This window comes from Stegodyphus dumicola, chromosome 9 (assembly GCF_044657685.1).
Source record: "Stegodyphus dumicola isolate Sdum_Otavi_A_Nest chromosome 9, ASM4465768v1".
NCBI classification, from domain to species: Eukaryota; Metazoa; Arthropoda; class Arachnida; order Araneae; family Eresidae; genus Stegodyphus; species Stegodyphus dumicola.
Genome location: NC_140776.1, coordinates 109,657,214 through 109,680,913, shown reverse-complemented (window position 1 = coordinate 109,680,913; position 23,700 = coordinate 109,657,214). Strand labels below are relative to the sequence as shown.

At 31.8% G+C, this 23,700-nt stretch overlaps 1 protein-coding gene across 1 annotated transcript in view; it reads left to right on the top strand.

The window, feature by feature from the left end:
• MTF-1 (Metal response element-binding Transcription Factor-1) overlaps window positions 1-23,700 on the top strand; it is a 90,818-nt gene that overhangs the window by 9,306 nt on the left and 57,812 nt on the right. Inside the window, exons 3-4 of the mRNA XM_085823894.1 lie at window positions 7,094-7,244; window positions 21,213-21,344. Of these exons, the coding sequence (XP_085680020.1) occupies window positions 7,094-7,244; window positions 21,213-21,344 (283 nt within the window). The remainder of the gene's footprint in view (window positions 1-7,093; window positions 7,245-21,212; window positions 21,345-23,700) is intronic.

Below are 23,700 nucleotides of genomic sequence, written 5' to 3'. Positions count from 1 at the left end.
GTACATTTATTAATTGCAGATAATTTTTAATACAGTTTTTTATATTATTTTGTTTTAAAATATAAAATAGCAATTAAACCCTTCCGGTTTCGAATTTCAATAAGTTGCAGAATTATTTTTTCGGCGGAAATTTTTTGGCTATTGCTTTTAGCACTGATTGAAAACCGTATTCGCCATAACCATGTACACGTCGACTTATTTTTACTTAAAAAACCATCCCAGAATTGCACAAAAATGGTATTGCGCACATTCTTGACTTTATCCATGTACACGGCTATTTTCTCAGAAATTACAAAAATTTGCACGAAAATGCAGGAAAATTTTGTGAATCTCCACATGCTCTTTTTACAAAACTACGTATAACACGTAGGGTTGCCGTAAGTAGGGTCGCCAAATTTGGCAATTTATGCGAATTTTGGCCTGGTTGCGTTAATACGTAAGTACCGTCAAGAGAGCGTGTAACGATGTTTTTGGGAACAATGTTGTTTGTATGGCAACTCTTTAGAGGTTGAAACGTTTTCTTTTGCTGCAGTGGTTTTGGCTGATCTTTGGAATATGGTAACAGGTAGTTTGGCGACATTTTGGAGGCGATAAAGGTTACTACCTTGGACTTTGGTAATAATGTGAGAAGTACTCAGTTCCGATTACGCATTATTTTGTGTGAGGGAAATGAGAAATCATGAGATATGTCACGTGACATTAATGGACGAATTACAGTTCTTTAATCGGAAAAAGGGGTAAAATTTGGAAAAATATCTGTAGTACTATATTATTTTGTATTAAGCTTCATTGTGTGTTGTGTGAAATAGTGTTGATTAATTTTTGGATTGCATGGCGCTATTTAAAGTGAATTCTAAATTTTTAATGCATTTATCTGATAATTCAAAAGAATTGGTTGAATGGTGTATGAGTGTAGGTTTAATTGCGGATAAGTATGGATGTCCAAAATGTGGAAATGAAATGAGATTGTGTGAAAGGAAGGATATTACAGATAAGTTTGAATGGCGGTGCAAAAAATCGGTGAAAATGGACATTTTGTGAAACAGAGTGTAAGGAAGGGTATGTGATTTGCTGAAAGTAGTTTGAATACGGATGAAATTTTATTAATTTCTTATTACTGGGTGAATAGATTGCCAGTTGATTACCGGATTTAGAAATTAGCAGTAGTACTGCAGCCGATTGGAACTCTTTCTGTAAGGAAGTGTGCGTGCCACGTAATGAAGATTCTGAAGAAGATTAGGTAAGTTAGTATTTTTAATCATTTGAGGATATTATTTTTATGCATTGTTCTAAATAAGGAGTAAATAAATTAATATGATATTATTGGAAAATTGTTATTAGCAATGATTTAGTTTAAAGTAATTAGGATTGTAATCTAATTTTTATTAATTTAATGTATGTGCTTATTTATATTTTAAGTAGTGTTTTTTAATTTAATTATATTTTAATTTAATGATCGTGATTTTGTGAGTTATATGTTTGTAGTATTTTGGAATACGTTTGAGTAGTATACGTTGAGTATTTTCATGCATTTTCGTGAAATTTTTCTAATTTATGAGAAAAAAGCAGTGTACATGGATATAGTGAAGAGTGTGCGCAATGCCATTTTTGTGCAATTCTGGGATGTTTTTTTAAGTCGACGTGTACATGGTTTAGTTATATTTTAATTAAATGATAGTTATTTTGTGAATTTTATGTTTGTAGCAATTTGGTATATATTTCAGTTGAAGTAAATGTGCTTGGAAATAATTTAAATATTTGACACTAAGTATTTGTAACCATTTTTAATGTCTGCAGTATAAATTCATTGGTGACGTTTATAATAGAATAGATAATTTAGAGGTAAAAGTTTTTGGATATTTTATTTATTTTATACATGGAAATGTTCATCCTTGGAAAGGGTATATACTTTTTCGCGATCAGGTAATTTCATATATGTTCTTTTTACCGGATTTAAAGATTCACAAAATTTTCATGCATTTTCGTGAAATTTTTCTAATTTAATGCAAAAAAGCAGTGTACATGGATATAGTGAAGAGTGTGCACAATGCCATTTTTGTGCAATTCTGGGATGTATTTTTAAGTAAAAATAAGTCGACGTGTACATGGTTTAGTGATATTTTAATTAAATGATAGTTATTTTGTGAATTTTATGTTTGTAGCAATTTGGTATATATTTCAGTTGAAGTAAACGTGTATGGAAATAATTTAAATATTTGACATTAAGTATTTGTAACTATTTTTAATGTTTGCGGTATAAATTCGTTGGTGACGTTTATAATATAATAGATAATTTAGAGGTAAAAGTTTTTGGATATTTTATTTATTTTATACGTGGAAATGTTCATCCTTGGAAAGGGTATATACTTTTTCGCGATCAGGTAATTTCATATATGTGCTTTTTACCGAGTTTAAAGATTCACAAAATTTTCCTGCATTTACGTGCAAGTTTTTGTAATTTATGAGAAAATAGCAGCATAGATGGATAAAGTTAAGAGTGTGTGCAATGCCATTTTTGTGCAATTCTGGGATGTTTTTTTAAGTAAAAATAAGTCGACGTGTAAATGGTTTATGTGTATGTGCTATTCTGAAAAACACGCAAGGAGTTTGTGATTGTGCACTTTTTCCCAATTTTGCAGTTAATATTTGTCATGATTAAGCAGTTTTGTTACATAAAATTTCTAGCATAAGTGTAGTTCGGCTAGTAGATTGTTGGAAATAGTGTTGAGTAAATAAAAAGAAAAGAAACATGTCTTTACTTCGTGAAGACAAAATGGCTATAAAAAAATAAAAATAGAGGATTGCTGTAGCAGAGTTGGTCGCCAAAAAATCGCCAAGTTACCATAATCCAAAGATCAACCGTGGTTTTATTTGCTCGTTAGTTCGTGTCTTGCACGTTTTGCAATGGAATGTTGCAATGAAAGATGTGGTGGGAAAATTTCAGTAGTGTATTTTAGATTGTGTGCAAAGTCAATTTAGTATTAAAAGGTACGATTTGAAGTTGTTAGCGAGTCTTTTGTTCACGGGTGTGTTTATGTGGTTCGAAGTGTATTTTTGGAATTTCTGTGGTAGTCAGGACTTCTGAAGCGGAGTTTAGCATGTTCAAAATGCGGAGCTGATATGAGAAGTCATATGAAGAAGGGCGTTTCTGATAGACTTGTGTGGGTTTGCTTTTTTGTTAAAGTATGTGGCTGTCAGCGGAGTTTAAGATTTGGATCATGGTTTTTGTGTAGTAAGTTAACTTTGGAGGAAGTTTTTATCATTACCTTCGGAATTTTGAATCGCAGAAAGATAAGTGATATTGTAAAATCGTGGCACTTTTGTTGACAGATGTTGTGTGACTAACGAAACTTTATTCACGAATGTATGCTGGATTTTGTATGCTCTTGATATTTCTGCTGTACGAAGAAGCGTTCATTATGGTAAGTGCATTTTATTTTATTGTTTTTATTTTCTAGAATGTTATGTTCATTGTTTTTTTATGAATTTCTGTTGTTGTTTTTTGAATTGTTCGCAATTTATTTTAGTTTATTTTGTTGAGTAGTGCGCAATGCCTAGATTGTGCAATTCGTATATGTTTTTTTTTAAGTTTAAACAGAACCCTGTGTACATGGTATTCTTTGAAATTTATTGTTATGTTAATTTATTTAAGCTAGGTGTACGTAGTTCGCAGATTCCTTTGCTGCCTAGATTGTGCAATTCGTAGATGTTTTTTTAAGTTTAAACAGAACGCTGTGTACATGGTATTCTTTGAAATTTACTGTTGTTAAATTTATTTAAGCAAGATATGCATAGTTCATAGATTCCTTTGTTGCATAGATTGTGCAGTTCTGTGATTTTTTTTTTAAGTTAAAACATATTCTTGTCAAATATTTTTGGTTAGAAACTTTATGTTTTTGCTATTTAAATTGTATGTTTTTAATTCGGATTTTTAACTTAAATTGTGTGTTCAAAACGTGGTTTTTGCAGGTGCGAAAGCTGTGTCTTTGGAGACATTTTAGGCTTAAAGTTCGAAATGTAGACAAAAAATTTAGATAGTAATATGGAACCATGGAGTTTGTCGCCAAGCGAGGGCATATATAAGAGTAGTTCCAAAAAATTATATTGGAATATTTGAAAAGCTCAGGAATTATCAGATATGTAAAAATTACAAATATTTAAGCATATAAAAATTGTAATTCACCATAAAAAAGTGAAATGAATGGAAAAAAATTCCATTTGAAAACTATAAAACTATCAACTTGTATGTCAAAAGCTTGCATTTAAAGTTATATACGATTTTTAAAAAAGTGCACTTCAGATATAAAAGCAGGCATATTTTATGGTCCTTAAAGTGTGTGTGGGGGGGAAATCATCTTGTGCTATTATGAAATCTATTCACTATAAAGTTGGCAGAGTTTGTGTCAAATTTACATGAATCATTCTGGCAGAACAGATATTTCTTTATTCAATTAGATAATTAGCAGATGCAGCATAAAATTTTTTTTTATTTCTTTTCGTACTTTTTTGTGCTACGTCTCCATTGCTTATCCATTGTCAAGTGAAGTTGCATATCGTGCCCATTAACCCTACTGAGTCGCATGACCGCTTTTATCCAATTAGGAGACCTAGTGTAACTTGGTATGATATATCACATTATCTACCCAACCTTGACAAGAATCACTGTGCAAAGTTCTGTATTGCTAAAATAAGTGACCCAGAGTTTTATGAAAATGTGTTTATCTGGTAAACCAGTAATAGTTGTGTGCACATTACAGTATGCAAAGCCATAATCTATTCTGTAATGGTAGTAGTTTTGAACTACCAACTTTTGTATTGGTAGTAGTTATCCACATGGTTTTGAAATTTATAACAAATTGTTAGCTGCTGTGGAGTTTGCTTGCTAATGAAAAAGAAAAGTTTTTATTTTCTCATATATAGTGTTTTGCCTACTAAGGGTGCATTGTGTGAAGCTAACCCATTTAATCCTATTTTCCCCAGTTTAGTACACTATACCTGCAGTACACCTCACCAGATGAAAAAGCACTAGCTATATATCCAGATTCTTAAAGACAAAGAACACAGGCTGTGCCTTCTGTGTTCTCCAAGAAGGAGAAGTGGTTAAAACATGGGAAAGATGACTGAAAGGCAAAAATACCAATTTTCAGGTGGAACTTCTAGCATTAAAAGCAGCCATCAAGTTGGCAAAGTATCAATTAGCAACAAAAGTAAATATATATAGCAACTCCGCCTCAAGTTTGAAGGCCATCCAAGGTCATAAGACATAGACCCCTTTAGTGCGAGGCATACAAAAAATTCTCCTAAGGATCCTATCAGATGACAGAAATGCAGGCAAAAAAGAAGATAGAGGAGGTGATCAAACTATGCTCAGCAAAGTATTAAGAATTTTTTGCCCTTGAAAATTGGATCTTTGCAACATAATTTCAATAGCAACCAATGTGGTTGGGGGGAGGCTTTACAAAAGTGGAGTACATTGAACTGACAAATCGCAGATAATAGAGCAGCAGATTAGTGTAGTTATCTCTTACCAATTGTAAAACCCAAGTAATTGAACAGTAATAAAGATACTCCCTTGATGGGTAATACAACTATAATAGCAGGTGTAACTATTCCAAGCAAATCAGCTAAGATACCAGAAAATTGAGTCACATAACTCAGACTAAGCCACACAATAATTGGAAATCAGCATTAGAAAAAATAACTCGTCCCATAGAGTAGTAATTGGACTATAAGAGCATCAGCTATTGTAATGTAAGCTTATTACTGTCCATTTTCCATGTACTTTTTAAAAATAATGTAGTAAAGCAGTTAAAAATAGCATAGAAACTGCAGTTAGTGTATAACTGAATTATAAGTTAATTATGATTATCTCAGTAACAGTATTGTAAATATGAAATCAGGTAATGTTTAAATATAACTGTCATGATTATATCTAAGTATCTCATGTAACTTATGCAAGACAGTGTTTGTAATTAGCATATCTATGCTTATACACAGGCCTTGTATGCACATGTAACATTTATATATGGAAGAAATAATCCCTTCTGCCAGGATGACTATTAACACTTTAAGACTTTTACAAAAAAGTCAGGTCAGTGGTTATCCCAGGCAGCACTCAGTACAGAACGCTAATTGTACATTGTATTACTTTGAATAAAACACAAAATACTCATTTTTGTTTAAATTTTCTAATTTTATTCCCCTTGACATGAATGGGTTAATTTATGCAATTCCTTCTGTATTCTTTTAAGTTAAAATAGGAAACTAAAATGTTTAAGATCACTGTGTACTGAAAAATAGAAACAAAAGACTGACTAAACAGAAGTTGCATGTTAAGAAAGTTAAGTGTTTTATAAACAAAAAAGAAACAAAAGACCGAGAAAATAGAAGTTAAGTATTAAGTTAAGAAACTGAAATGTTTTGGTATGCGTGTTTGCTGTATTTTTAATTTAGTTAATTTTGTATTGTGTTATGAAATTTTGAAGGCTTTGTTATGGATGTTTGCTTTATGTAATTTTTACTGTTTTAGTATATATGTTTCCAGCATTTTTAATTTCATTAATTCATTACTGATTTATGTAACTTTCAGTGTGCTGCTGTTTTTTAAAATGGCTGCTGTTTTCCATATGTTAGGCGAAAAATTACTCACTAAAATTTGCTGACTTTACAGGATTGTTTGCAAATAATGCTATAGTAACTAATAATTATTTTAATTTTAAGTAATTGTAAGTTAAATAGAAATTGTAGTTAATATGAACACAATATAATTATAATATATTTTAAATTCTTACATTGAATAATATAAATATCATCTTAATGAATAGAAATTTATACTGGGCCAAATCGCACTGTCACCCATTAGGTGCTCAAGGCTATTGCCAATGACAGGCGTAATTTCGTGGGCTTGATCTGACTACATCAGACAAGCATCAACAACAACAGAAATTTATGAAAACAAACTTAATTTTAGCTTTCCCCCCCATATTTCTAAAGTTCTAAGGAAAAATCAACTCTAAAATATTTTTTATATATTTATAAATTTCTGTATAACATAGGGAGTTAAAAAAAATTAACATAATGGTTTGTATTTTAGGAGAATACACATTTGTATGTACACAAGATGGATGTGGTAAAAGCTTCTTATCTTCATATAGTTTAAAAATTCATGTTAGGGTTCACACAAAGGAAAAGCCCTTTGGTTGTGACGTTAGTGGCTGTGAAAAAGCATTTAATACGTTATACAGGTATAATTTTTATTTTTTAATTTGTATTATACATGTGGTATTATTCTTGTATCTGTAAAAATGTTGGTTTTTAATCCAAAAATAAGCTTAGCATATAAGTTATTTTAGTGATTTAGCAAGCCATTTTATTGTATCTGATCATACACAGCATAACTGCCAACTCCAACAAGTAAAATAGGCAGGGATGAGCACTTTTCATAAAAAAATAAGAAATGAAACAAATTATGTTTATATGACATATTTATTGTTGTTTTTCAATTCTGCTAAAAACAAATTTATAAACAATTTTTTATAATATATATTTTTTTTAAATTTGTAAGCAGGGTATTAAAAAATTGTTTGATATGAAACATAAAGCAATTTTGAAACATGAGTGGAGGAAATGAAAGGGTTTTATTTTCCTGTTATTTTTCCTAAAAATAATGTAATTTTAATACATACCCATCATTTGATTACTTCATAATAGAGTTATGCTTTTTAACAAAAAAAAAAAAAAAAAAAAAAAAAAAAAGAAAAGAAAAAAAGTCAATAAGGTCCATGAAATTTAAAATTTACAACATCAAAATCTTTGTTGCCAAATAATTAAATGTCACCAAAAGGTAAAAAGTGTGGGTAATCAACTGAAAAATATCAACTGGTCACAACAGAAAAATATCAACTGGTCACAACAGAAAAATTCTTACCCCCCGAAAATGAAGAACTCTATAACCTTGGATGGTATCGTGCTAATCTGTAACTGAGAGAACAAGTTTGACTCTTACATAGCTTTATTTGTATGTGCATTTGTTCTTATAATACACCCTGTGCGGTATTCTTTGTGATGATGCAGCTAAATAGCCAGTGGATTTGGCCATTCCCAATAAAAGCTCTTGAGAGGCATATTTTTGATGCATTCCAGAAGATAAATACAAGTGGTAACTCAAATACTTGGCAAGCACTTAAAGCTGCTTGAAATATGACATTTCATGCCAAACAGCCATAACTTTTGGAATCTTAAAAAAATTATCATAAAATTATAATGGTTTTCATAAAAGTCGTAGAAAATTTTTTATGATATGCAGAGGCTGTTTGAACATTTTTTAGATGATTTTTATTGTACTTACAAAAATATTTTACCTAAAACAGTTGATTTAAAAGCTCTATTTGATAACCTTTATTTTTCTCTGTCGTTCTACACTGTAGTTTCCAAGACAATAAAGCTTTTTGTAATATCTGAAGAGGTATTTTATGCCATTCCTCTTGAATCACTTTCCAAAGTCCAAAGGTGGTTATAGGTTAATGTTTGGACAGTCTGCTTTTAAAAAGTTCAAAGAACCAAAATTCATGGGCAGTATATCAAGATATTTAATAGGGATATAAGTATATCAAGATATTTAATAGGGATATAAGTGAAAGGTATGGCCTTGATATCTGTTTCTTGTTCCATTTTATCCAAGAAATTAGCAGTGGATTTTGATGTGTGACTGCTTACTTTGTCTTGATGCAGTTTATTGATTGATTGCTCTGTGCGTAAAGAAAAGGTATTTAATATTTGAAAAATTGGACATAAAATATGTTCTGATAATATGTGGAATTGATCTTAACATTTTTCTCGAAAAACCAGCAACAATCTTAAATCCCCATGAAAAACTTCCGTAAGATTCTTTGAACCATGTTTTAGGACTTTCCCCCTTCCCCTTTGATGATAATAAATGGATCTCTTTTTATTGCAGACATTCAAGTACGCTCAAGATTCATATATTGTGTCAATATTTTTCCATTTTTCTATGGATAAATGGTTTTAATAAAGAATTCTGTATTTGGCGATATGCTGTGCAGAAAGACAATGCACATTGCTTTTTAAATTTTTTTTTTTTTTTTTAAGATTCAAATCAGCATTAATCACTTTGTTTATTAGTTGACACTGAACATTTTAATGATTTTGCATGTGTCCTTTAACTTGGCAGATTTTCTTTTAACATTAAAAATCTTATCTTTGCAACATTCAAAACATTCTTTTTTTTCCTTGGATATGTACTTGGAACAATTTTTCCATTTGAAGCCAAACTTTGACATTTTTTTCCTTTCCTGTTGACAGTATTACCAGTGTAGCTTTAGATATTAAAAAAAAAAAAAAAAAAAAAAAAAAACATGTCTTTCACATCGTTTTGTTAATAACTAAATACGAATAATTTATTAGGAATGAGCACAAACATAGCCCTCCGCCCAATGCTTATTAAAAGCACCATTTCACACGGAAACAGAGCTGTCAAGTAGCAGACAATAATTTATACTTTCAAAAGTATAGTTGCAGTAAAATTTTTTTTTTTTTCCAAGTGCACGCTTTTTTTTTATTAGCAAAGCAAAATCGTCTAAAAAATGTGCGAACAGCCTCTGTATTCTATCAATGACGATTGATTCATTTTCATTGTAGCATAAGATGTTTATGCCAAAATTAATAATTGCTTTTGTATTCTTCAAAAAATCATTATGTGAAATGAATTCTAAAACTTTCATTTTATGCATCTGAAATTCAGTATTAAAATAAAAACCCATATGACTATGGCAAAAAAAAAAAAAAAAAAAAATTGTTTGGGTATCTGTACATCCATTTCAGTAATGCATCCAGTCTCATCTATTTTTAGCCCACAGTGCATTAGCCCAGAATGGCTATTAATTTTGTTTTGGCATTTTGTGTTGATTCAGTATAAACTGGGAATTATGTTTTAATTGTTACCACCAAATATTAGAGCCTTGTATTATATTTAAAGAAATTAAATAATGAAGAATGTGCATAAATGTATGTATGTTTCTCACATTGTGATAAAACAACAGTACCTAGAGCCATAAAATTTTGAATAACGTACGTCTCCACCCCAGTATGGGCATCTGGAAGTCTGAATTTTGAATTTGTTTTAATATCTATTTCATATTTTGTAAAGCATTCATGAATTTTTTATTAAGAAACTCGACGATTTCAAAGCTAGCAATAGCAGAATTGTACGGGGGAGGGACATTTTTCACTCCAGCGCGCGAGACTGTGTAGCAGAATTTTTAAAGATTGCTCATTTTAAAATAATTTGGGATATTGCTGTTGAATTGAATTTTATGGTTTAAGTTCGAAGAACATGATTTTCAATAAATAAAGGTAACATACAAAACATTAAAAAAAGCCCCTTTGGACTTAATGTAAAATCTGAAAACTTACAAAAAAAATTTTCTTAATATTATTCTTTTTCCTTATAAGATATGCTCAGTTCTTGGGTTTTTGCACTGTTGTTATTTTCACATTGAAAGTAATGTTTCCTTTTAAAGGGGAAAAAAAAAAAAAAAATTGCACAAACTTTTAATTTAACACTTTGATCAGTACAGCTCTTTGAATCTGCTTGTGAAGATCTGTATTTAAACAACATTTATTAGCTACATTTTTATATAATTACTTTTTTTAATCTCTGACTTCATAAGCTTCCATTCGTAAAGATGAAATGGTACTCGTATTATTGCAACTACCTTAATAGAAATTGCTAAAGCTTCAGAATACACCAAACTCTGGCAGCCACGCACATGACAATTATTCAGACAGTGATGCATATGACAAATGTTTTGTTTCCAACATTGCCATTTTTATATGTATTCTTTTTGCTGCTTTCCAAGTTCCAACACCTTTTACAGAAAAATTATAATTATTTTTTGATCCCACGAGCAGCTGAGTGATAAAGTCGCTGAACACAGGTAGTTCGGTCTAAAGCTCGAATCCCACGAATGAGCTGGCTGCGTGGGCATTTTTTTTGGTTTTCTCCAGGTGTAATGTGTATACAAGCCAGTTTCCCTTAGAAAGTCCTCCACAAAGGCATCCATCTCCTTAGGCAGATAAACCTCAAAGATTTGCCGTAATCATGTAAGCCAGAATAAACTGTAATTATTTTTTGTCTTAAACTTGATTTTAAAATTTGTACTTGTAGAATTTTCTTCTAATATAAGAAGGAAGGACGAAATTTCTGCGGGAGTTTCTTATTTTGCTGCCGAATCACTAAAAGAACAATACTTTGAATTGGTTCTCAAAATGATCATTATGAAGTTTGCATCTGAACAAAAACAAAAGTCTGTTTGTAATTGCATTTACCGATTGTCATTTGGGATAAATATTTAGTTGAAATGTAGAATGTGTATGTATGTACGAGGGCTGTCTGAAAAGCTTCCGACCTCGATATGTAGATGGAATCTCGAAACAACTGGAAGTAGGAAAACTTGTTTGGGCATCACTTGATCAAATCACCAATCAAATTTCAGCTATTTTGAAAACAAATTTTTTCTTTGACAATTACTGTTGTGTGTTAAACAAAGTTTGAACAAAAACAAAAGTCCATTTGCATTTACTGATTGTCATTTGGGATAAATATTTAGTTGAAATGTAGAATGTGTATGTATGTACGAGGGCTGTTTGAAAAGCTTACAACCTCGATACGTAGATGGTAACTCAAAACAACTGAAGTGGAAAAACTTGTTTGGGCATCACTTGATAACTACCAATCAAATTTCAGCTATTTTGAACACAAATTTTTTGTTTGATAATTACTGTTGTGAGTTGGTGTGATTGTTTTTGAAAACATGGAGAAAATCAAGTATTGTGCTGTCATTAGATATTTATTTTTGAAAGCCAATACACCTACTTTGTTTAAAATGGAGTTGGACACAGTGTACGGGGATTGTGAAATTTTGGGTAGGCCAAAAACTGCAACCACTGACAAAAACATTGCTAAAATCCACCAAGTGGAGTTGAATGATTGCCAAATCAAGGTTAGAGAGATGTGCAGAGGCTATGAGCATGTCCAAAGAATGTGTTTGTCACATGTTGAAACAAGATTTATATATGCGCAAGCTGGCTGCACATTGGGCGATGCGTTTGCTCACTTTTGATCAGAAGTGTGTCTAAATGAACATTTGCACTGTTCAGTTGGCGCTATTCAAGTGCAGTAAATTGGAGCTTTTTCGACTATTAACCACTGTAAGATAAAACCTAAATTCATCATTACAGCCCAGAAATAAAAATACAGTCAATCCAGTGGACTGGAAACAGAGAATTGCCTCTAAAAAAACCAGAAATTGTTCCTTTTGCTGGGAAAGCAACAGTTTTCTGGGGACAGCCATGGGATTGTCTTAATAGATTATTTTGAAAAGAGAAAACCATTACTGGAGCGTACTATGCAACATTACTTGTGATAAGCTGAAGGCAGAAATTGTTGAAAAACAGTCATATTTGCAAAAGAAAAAATTTTGTTTCATCAAGACTATGCTCCATTTCACACCTTAGCAGTTGCAATGGCGAAAATCTGTGAATTATGGTTTGAACTGCTTGACCACCCACCTTGTTCACCAGACTTGGCACTAAGTGACTTTTTTTGTTCCCTAAGCTAAAAGAAGCATTTAGAGGACAAAGATTTTCATCAAATGAGGAGGTTATGAACTTTGTTAATAACTACTTTGCGGAGAAAGACTCCACATATTATTTGAGCATCGCTGGAAGAAATGTGTAGACTAACAAGGTATAATATTTTATAATGAAAGTAATTGTTAAATCTTCTGTAAAATTTACTAAACTGCGCCAATGTGGTTGTGATAACGTGTGTGAATAAGTATTGATAATATTTACATCATTAACAAAAGTAAGAAAGCAAATTTTTTTAATTATAAGCTAATATGTAAAAAGGGACATAAAACCTAATGATTGGATATAGGCAATCATTACATTCAAAATGTTAAGGGCTGGTTTATGCATGCAGAAAGCTAAATCCAAGATTTCATCAATGATGATGGAAACTGCTATATGCAGTCTATTGCTATGCTAAAACGCTGAAATTGCCATAAGATACGGGATCATAATATGCTGTCATGCTGAAGAAAATTTCCAAAGAAGTAGAAAACCATATGGATATATGCTACATTTATATCTGGTTCTTTATATAATTATTTTTGGTGACATCCATGAGTTTCCACCAAAGTATGTTTTGGCAACATAGTTTGTTGCCTAATTGATACTTTTCCGCAGCTTTTTGGTGAGGGTATGAATAATCAAAAAGTACCTAGTTTTGTTTAGATACAAACTAGCAACTCAAAATGGCACTGAGTATGAAACATAAATTTTGAAAAATGTGTATCATCTTTTATATTTTTGAATTTTTTCTGGATATACTGACTCAAAAGCATAGTTGATGCTTAATCTTGGTTAACTTGGCATGATAATGTATTAAATGCTGGTAAATAAATGAAAATCACTTGTATAATAGATGTGCATATTCAGAGTATGAATGAAATAGATTAATAAAATATGCATCCTTTTTCTCTATTCAAAATATGCCAGTTTGCTTATTCTTTGCAAATAATTGTTCCATAAAATGTTGGCTGAATTATTTGAATTTCTCGCATGTTAACATATTGGAGCAGTGTTTTTAATATTAACTGTCCTGTATGTTTGCAAATGCTTATTCATAATCTAGTTAGTTTTCAGAAGGAAAAGAGACATATATTACCAAATCTCCCCCCCCCCCCTCAGTTTTTGTTGGGTTTTGAAAAATTAAAAAATATTCACATAAATTTTGCCTTTCTGTATTTTAATTGTTTTTTCCCTCTCTGAGAGCTAATTTATTGGTAAATTGTATTCCCTTCATTATTTTTATTCAAAGTGTTCAATTTGTATTTGCATTTTTGTGTTAGTATTTAATCCATTTTATTTTCCCTAGCATTTATTATTTGAAACATATGTTGTGCAAATTTTGCTTTAAGCTACTCAGACCTGGCCGATATTCTTAGATTTAAGAAACTTCCCAAACATGTGATTTCACCTTACTTCTTCACATTTGAGCACGTTGTAGTCTTATCTTCTGCTGATATGTTGGACCTTTCAAAAGCCTTGTCTTTTGTTTGGCCTTTTTCTGCTTTGTCCCTCTTTTGACTGTGATCTGTGCTCATTTATGTAAGCTAGAAATGTTAAAAGCTAGGAAAATCTGTTACAATATATTATGAAATGTTGAAAATGGCTTTTGTGGAAGAAGCTGTTAGATGGTCTCAATGTTTTTTTATTGGCCTGGTTTAAGGCAGGCAGAAATTTGATTAGTACACTGTGACCAGTCAGTGATTCTGTGCCAGATATGAATGACAGAACTCATCGGAGGACCACTGTTGTTCTACTGAAGCATGCTAGTCGAGAATTAGGCACAGAAGCTGTTACAAGATTTTGATGGAAGATTTGAAGATGAAGCATGTTGCATCGGAATTTGTGCTTTGACTGCTGATCAAAAACATCGGTGACTTCACATTTGCTGAGACTTCAAACCCCAGCTTTATTTCAAATATTATTACAAGTGATAAAACCTTTTGTATGTGTGGTTTAACCCTTAGCCTGTCGAGTTATTTTCTACAAATACCTTTAAAACTGTCACTAATTTTGGACCGAGCTTCCCTTAAAATGTCGGGAAAATAACCCTAAACCTCTGAAAAATGCCAGCTACTGCTACTGTTATTTCTTTCCCCTCCCTGAATACTAGATCAAGGGTTACGACTATAAGTAAGATGGATTACTACCATAAATATTAGTGCCTGTAGATGTGAGTTGTCAAGAAAGTTGCAAATGACTATAATAGCTTCTCCGTTATGACCGTCCAAATGCGGCAGGGTACAGGTGTGAATAGTATCTTAAAAGTTCTCTTTCCTAAAAGACTCTTATTTTGAAATAACTCGATTTTAAAATTTACCCGCTCTTCTTTTATTATTTTTATTCATGTTTAATCTAAGTTACCTAAATCTATGGGTCATTGATTATCATCTGAATTTCAATGCAGATTAGTTAAACTGCTATTAATAAAATCCATATAAAAAAATATCTGGTGCAACATTCATTCCTTCTGTGAGATTGCTGAAACATCTGAAAAGCAATCTTTATAGTTCGATTACATTTGATATTATTTCTGATTTTCCATGTTTTTGTCATAAATTAGAAATGCATTTACATGCAGATAATGATTATTTTAAATAGTTTCTTTTTACTTAAATATTACCTATAGTTTAAGATATTTAGCATAATATTTGAATAATTACTATGAAAAATATCTGTCTTATTATTTCTGCCAAATTGAATCAACTTAACTTAATGTGACTTTTAAACTTGCTTTTTAGAGAAACTCTAGTTAAATATTAAGGAGATTTCAAAATTTTAACTTTTAAGGCATATTTAATGCTGAAATTTACTTAGTTTTTAAGACGGATGTTATTTTCTGAAAAGATTTCATTTCTTGAATGAACAATATATACTTAATATATACCAAATATGTTCTTTTAAGTAAAGTTAATTATTCAGCGAGATAAGATTTGGTAACTGAATATCTTAATTTCAAGAGTGGAACAACATTTTCATGATTATACCTGGATAGCTAGCTGATTTGAAAAAGGGATGTGTTTCAAATGTGACTTTTTCATCTGATTTATGAAAACAAAAAATTAGGTGATTTCAGGATATAGCATAAACATTTGTTTTAAATATCTTCTCGATCTCAAAGAAATTAAATTTGCCCTAGGTATAAATAAATAATAATTCGAAAGGAAGTATTGTTTCTGCTTTTTCTTTAGCAATAATTTCGAGATTTTTTAATACAAACATTATGGTCACCTGATCTGTTTTTAAGAGCAATAAACAAAACATTTAGGAGTTATTTAAGGGCTGAAATGGTGATAATATGGGTCAAATTTGCATTTCACTTTTTTATATACATTTAAGATATTCTGAAAGGGAATTTTAACCTGAAATAGTTTTTCTTTATGGATTTTCAGTTGATCATAAATTTATTGGCTGAATTTAAAAATTCTTGCCTTCCCGTCCTTGAAACACCAGTACACTCTGAAATAGGATTAAAAACATTATCCTATAACAGAAAGCTGAAAAGGAAAGATGACACGTAGTTAATAAGAAACAATGCAATGTTGTTATTTTATTAGCTTACAATATAGTTGTTCAGTATTGTATTTTTGTAAATAAAGGGTATTATTGTACATTTTGTAAAAAATAAGTAAGCATTATATTTAAAAATTATAACAATTATTAATTATTTAATAAGTCATTATAAGAATATAATTCAATATTTTTTGTGGAATATATTTTTGAGGATATTTTCTTCCCTAGGAATCCCAGCATTCAATTGTTTGAAGCATTAAGTCCTAAAAAATTGTCTTGCTTCAACGCAGAGTTGATTATTCACATGTAGTCCCTAACCAAAGAAAATGCCTTACAAGGGTGTGTTATAAAACTACAGTCTTTATTATAATAAATATTTTTGTTTTAATACTAATAATAATTATACAAACAAATATTTAAGTTCACTATATTGAATAAGAGTACTGGATGTTGATGCTTGTTCTGGATTTGTCCCTATCAACCAAACAAGTTAGCGGCTTGGTGTCTTTATACTTTTTCCCATATTAATCCAAGCCAATTTCATTTTGAAAAATTTTTCAAGAAGGTATTATCTTAAAACAGATAGTCCAGGATTATTTTAGCAACTGTAAAAAATAATTTATGAATATTTTTCGTTATACGACAACACAAGCAAAATGATTTTCTCCGCAAAAACATATGCACCAGCACTGCTTATCGGCTGCCGTTAACTATATCGTTCTTATTCTTTACAGTACTTTTTTCTTTTTTTTCCAAAGAAATTTTTGTCAGTAAAATGCACTATTTATAATCTGTCATTTTATTTTGTTCTTCTGTTATGTAAATAACCAACTTAAAATACATATTTTGTAAGCTGAAAGCCCAATAGAGCACGAGCGGTAAGATAGTTGAGCATGGTAAATCCTAGCAGCTGCACGGGGGTGTATCACTAATTACCAGCCTCTTTCCCTCAAAAAGTCTCTTCTTTTAGGCAAGTAACCCCTGCCTGCTTAACCATAATCAAAAATCGTAAGCTTAGAAACCTTTCATCCTAGACGAAATGAGTTGACGATAATAAATTTTCTGTTTGATGTATGGAGTTAGCATCCTTGGTTTCTTTCTATTCAAAACCATTTAGCGCATGTTACCTTATTATTAAAAAGGGTTCAAATTGGTTTTTAGCTTAAACATTATTTTCAGTATTAAACATAACACCATAATCGTAGAAATAATCATAAATATAATGTACACAAAAGCGGCAGTAGAATCGTCATAAATATAATGTACACAAAAGCGGCAGTAGAATAAATTTTTATGAAATTTTATATTATAAAAATTTAGATTAGAATTGTTCACAGAACTTGAAGATTATATGCCTAAAAGGAGTTGCCTCTCGTAAAGGATGTTTAAAGGAAAAGAATTTGTATTAGTTTCACATGAGGGAAAACCAAGAAACCTCCCCTGCAGTAAACCCCTTTGCCAAGATTTGAATTCCTTCAAATTACCAGTCTTTAGCAAGCTCACCGATCTTAGCGCTCAGGGGTCACTCATATTTAAAAAATTGCTTATGTGTTATAAGAAAAGGGGAATAGAAAAATTTAGAAAAATGTAATAAGAGGACAATAAAAATTTAATTCACTTAAAAGAGCATCTTTTTTTTGGGGGGGGGCGGATGTACAGAAGATAGAAACATGTTTTCAGCTGAGTTCATTCATCAGAGAAAAATTTTGCATATAAAGCTGTTTTTTGAAATGTTTCACTATACAAGTAATACAAAATGCAGCATAGAAATTTTTTTTTTCTCACATGCACCCAAATGCACGCATTACCCTTTCCTGGATTTGAAGAACTTACAGAGAGAGTAGAAATATTAACAAATTTTATTGTCTGACTGATTGCTTTGGGAACAAGTAGTCTTTCAGTCACTCAAGCTCCGACGCATTCAAATGCGAACGGTTCTCAGAAGCTATTCGGGCAAACAGGGCCAGCCGATTTAGTTATACTGTATTACAAAGCAGAAGATAAAAGTGGCCTCCACTATGTTAGAGAAAAGGCCTTTTGGTGGTGAAATCTGTCAATGCCTACATCAAGGGTTGGACTGTTATCAGTTGATCTACGTCCGTAAAGAAATACCACAGAAATGTGTTCAAAGAGACCAGTTTTATACTTCTAAATACTTTCGGTCTGACAGCAAGATTTAAAAAAAAATTAAGTTGTTTTCAATATAGGGAAAAAAAAGTAAGCTAATTTAAATTTCACGCTGCTCTGACAGACATTCCCAGCAATGATTATGGCAAAGCACTTGAGGGTTATGTACATAAGGGGAAGAATGCCTTTGTGGAGGACTTTCTAAGGGGAACCGGCTTGTGTACACGTTACACATGAGAAAGACACGAAAGCATCCATGTAGCTAGCCCTTTCGCCGGGCTTCGAAACCCGGATAGAACTACCAGTATTCCATTGTGGGCTAGCTTGGATAACAGAAAAGATTAAAATCTCATAACAGACGCAAAATGATAGCCTGTATAATACGAAGTTATTGCCATTTTAATAGCATAAAGTGATTTTCGCGATATTGTATTTTATTTTATTTAGCTCATGAGAAAATACACGAGGACTATTTGGTTGTTTGACCTCGATTCAGACCCCTGTGAATTGGCTCACCACATCTCCATTTTCGTGAATTTACCTATATGTAACACCGGTACGAGATAGTTTCCCTTAGAAAGTCTTTCACGAAAGCATATCCTCTTTAGACAGATCGCCCTTTGCGAGCTTTGTCATTAATCTAACAATCCAAACGTATTCCCATGCGAGGACTAGTATTCAGAGCATGTCTTCGTGAAGGACTTTTTAAATGAGATTGGCTTATGTTCACATTAAATATAGGCAGCAAAAATCCATGCAAACTGCCATGTAGCCAGCCCATTCGCCAGGATTTAAACTCACTTTAAAGTGCCAGTTTCTACTAGGTTGCTGCGGACTTTTGTTGTATCTTTATAAAAAATCTTTGCAAAGTAATTGCGAACACATAGTTATTGGTTTTTAATTTGGTTTGGTTTTATGTGATTACGGCAAAGCCTCGAGGGCTATCTGCCTAAAAGGAGGGATGCTTTTGTGGAAGACTTTCTAAGGGATACTGGCTCGTATACACGTTACACGTGGGGAAAATCACGAAAACGCCCTTGCAGCCAGCCTGTTCGAGGATTCGAGCCTCAGACCGAATTACCAAATTGATCGGCCGCTGGTAGGCCACAATTATTGATTAATTAAGTTAGGAATTTAATAACTTTCATTTATAATGCTGCTAGCATTGGCATTTGGAGAGGTTATTTTCTAACGAAATTCTTTTAATGTAATTAATTTAATTTGTTAGCTAATTATTCTTCTGACCAATTTTTGTGTGCATTATATACCTTCCATACATTAACTTACACTCCATTAATTTTAAGCAATTTTATACCGGTAGATTTCTTTCCAAAAAAGTTCCAAGAAATGCATATTTTTCCTCCTAGATTTAAAAACTAATTTGTATTTCAAATCTTAATAATAATATTTTTAAAAACAAATATTTCTAGAAATTCCTTCGGCATATGAATTTATTCGGTTTAATTGAAGTTTTCGAGTAGAATATCTTACTTTTGACATCCAAGAAATTTTTATATGTCAGTTCGCTTTTATAAGGAGCACACAGCCACAAATCAGGCATGCTGAAAGCACAGTTTTCATATTTCAAAGTGTAAAAAGGAAGGATATACCATTAAAAACACTGGCACCTGAAATACGAGGGCAAACAAAATAGATGTTTGCAGCATTATATATTTTTTTTCCTTTTCTTGATGAATCAGAAATTTTAATCAACTTTTAATACAAAAATAAAATATTTAATTGTATAATATATGATTTATTAAAAAGTTACAATTATTATTTTCTTACAGTTATTATTCTTGCGTTACAATTATTATTTTTCCGTTTCTTCTAAATTTCGGTAATGTACTGTAACAATGAGCAATTCTGTTAGACTTTCATTTGTATAAGTAATCACAAGGGAAACTGTTGTAAAATGATTTATCTTCATTTACAAGCTTGCAGTCGTCAGAAAGATAACACACACCTGCTATCTGACAGGGATACTTCCCTCTCAGAACTCTTCCGTAAAGTGTTCTTTTCAAACAGACTTCACACCCTATTAAGAGCTTTGTGTCAACTGACAGCCGCCTGCAGAAAGGTAGGGGAAAGAAGACCAGATTGCATCGTCTAAACACGGCTTAAGCAATTTTGGCGAAATTTGGGCTTCGTGTATACACGTCTTAAACATTTTTCGAGCGATTTGAAATTCGTGTAAACACGTCTAAAGCATTTTTAAAGGAAACTCTGAAAACGTTTATACACGTCTTAAGCAGTTAAAGGGTTAATGCTGAAAAGACAATCCAGTCAATGGAAAAGTCCAGGGTTGCCTCATGAAGAAGTCAAGTGAAAAGTGAAATCAAGTCAATATTGATTTGTTTTTTGATGGCAGAGGAATTGTTCTTAAAGCGTTTGCTCCTCTTGATGAAACATTTAAAGTAGCAATCTATGTCTTTATGTATTTAAAGTAGCAATCTATGTCTGAGATGTCTATGAGAGAGTAGGAGGGAAAAAAAATGGCTTAATCCATGACAGAACAGTTATGACAATACACTATCCCTTATTACTCTCATATTTTGTCAGTTTCTGGGCCTGGTTTTAGTACCACGTCCTTTTTATGTATATGAACTTCCACTTCAAAAACTGAAAATAAAGCTCAAGGGGTAAAGATTTGAGGCAGTGAAGGAAATTCAAAGAAAGCTACTGCCTGTTCATAATATACTGGAGCAAATGGCCATATATTTCAGCCTATTAAAAAACTCTTTATTAATTTTGTGAATTTGGCTCATTAAGTTATAACTTACAGAGTTATAGTGCGTAATTTAGGGGGAGAGCACATAGTTTTTGAAGATAATTCTTCAGTATTTGAAAATTTTATCTTGCTTATTTTCTCCAAATTAGGTGTTTATTGTTTTCAAACTAATTATTTTTTCTTATTCTAGATTAAAAGCTCATAAAAGGCTGCATACTGGCAATACATTTAATTGTGAACAGCAAGGCTGTGCAAGGTATTTTACTACATTAAGTGACCTGCGTAAACATTTTCGTACGCATACTGGAGAAAGACCATATCGGTAAGTTGGAATATATACTGTAACAAGTGCAAAATAGGTTGTATTGGGAAACATGATAACTTGAAATAAAAGTATTTTAAATTTACTTTGAATTATAAAATAAAATTATTTTATTCATTTTTCGAAACTCACTTAACATATTTTATGTGAAAGTTTTTACGTATAAATAAGTTGGAGTAATGTATGGCTTTTCTATTTCCTAGTTGAAGTAATTTCATCATATTGTATTTTAATAAATACAATATGCCGAGTATTATATTATATTTAATATTATTATATTTTAATAAATATAACTATTAAGTTGTTCATTGTGATTGTCACACAGATTCTCTTAGAAGTTATGTGGTTTACTCTGTTATTTTAAAAAAAAAAAAGCTGCTAACCCATTTTGCATGATCTAAAAATTATGCAGCTTTTTTCATCAAGAATTTTTAGTTTATAAACTCTAATTTAGTGTTATATCATTATCTTAGAAACTCATAACGTTATTTTTTTGTAAGAATCTATTCTTCTGTGAAAAGTTGCTTCATTATTTGAAAAGTATGCATCTGATTTCTCAAAGGACAAAATATTTCCTATTAAAAAATTAGCATTTGCCAACTTAATTACTGCTTTATTTTAATGTAAGAAACTGATATTCTACTGTAAAAAATTTCAACAGACTTTTATAATAAATAGAGTGTTAGTTATTCTTTGTTTATTAAATGTAATAGTTATTATATTTAGTTATTAAGTGTTAGTGCTATAAGTAAAATGCTGTAAGCTATAAGCTGGCAATGCTGTAAGCAAAAAATTATATTTAATATTTATACCATGCACACATACTAATATATCTCTTGTTTTATACACTGAAGAGCCAAAACATTATGACCACCTACTGAATAATGCATTACATGACCTTTGGCCTGCAAAACAGCTGCAACTTGCCTTGGCATGGATACTCCCAAGTTCTTGGTAGATGACCGGAGACAGGTTGTATGAAATGTCTAAGCAGAAGTCATCAAAGTCAAGATATTCTAACATGGTGGTGTTTGAGCTCTGAGCTGCCATTCCATGACATCCCAAATGTGCTCTATCGAGTTAAGATCTGGCAAGTTATGTCCCAGACATAAATTGAAATTCATCCTTGTGCTTTTCGAACCATGCGGACAGAATTTGAACCTTGTGACATGGGTTTTTGTCCTACTGGCAGATTCCATTTTCAGTTGGGAAAACATATGCCATGTAAGGGTGCAACTGAACCACAATTATGTTCAGATAGTTTGCAGCTTTCATTGTCTATTTTACTACAACTAAGGATCCCAGAGCTGCCCATGAGAACGTTCTCCAAAACATAATACCGCCACCACCAGCCTTTGTGAGACCTACTGTACAAGGGAGGAGCAACTGTTCGCCTGGAAAATGGCATACCCTGACACAACCATCGATGTGATGTATGAGAGTCTGAGAAATCGTGATTCATCTGACCAGACAACTGTCTTCCACTTAGTTATGATCCATTCTCAATATTCCTGGGCCCACTGTAGCCATAGTTGACAATAATGCTTAGTCAACAGAAATACACTAGTGGGATGTCTGCTACGTAGTCTCATATCCAACAGTGTCTGCTGAACTGTGTGTTCCAAAACACTTGCCCTTGGACCTGCACTGTATTCGGCTGTCAGCTGAGTCATTGTCTGATGCGGATTTTGCTACATCAAGCATGACAGTCTTCGACGTTCTCTTTCTTTAATGACATATGGACATTAGCACCTTGGTGTGTACTGCTGGTTTCACCATCAATTATCCATTGAATAAATACTATTATTCAGATTATGAACAACATATCAGTCGTGCAGTTTCATAGATGCTCATTCCGAGCTTTTGGGCCATTGCAGTCTGCCCTCTATCAAATTCGCTTAGATCAGCAGCCTTTCCCATCACTCACAAAAGTAAGCACAAGAATGATTCCTTACCTTCTGCAGCAGCAGTTAAATACCATTCCCACTTAATCACATGCCCTCCATGTCATCCAGATGATTTCATTGAAAAATGTGAGGATGGGAAAAACGTTTTGTCTCATCAGTGTGGATACTGTAACGTATTTTGCAGTTTTTATTGAAATAACAGATGAGCTTCTTAGTAAAACATAAAAGTTTTATTCTCAGTTCACAAAGAAAGATAATTAATTTAAAATGCAATTTATCCTTTACAGCTTCACACTCCAACTTACTTTTTACAGTTTCTTTCTTAATAAATTTTTCATACATCTACTAACTGGTAAAACTTCAGAATAACTATTTTTAACATTTTCTAATGTTGCTCAGGAACGGTTACACGGTATGGCATTGCCACTCCAATATCAAGGATAATAAAT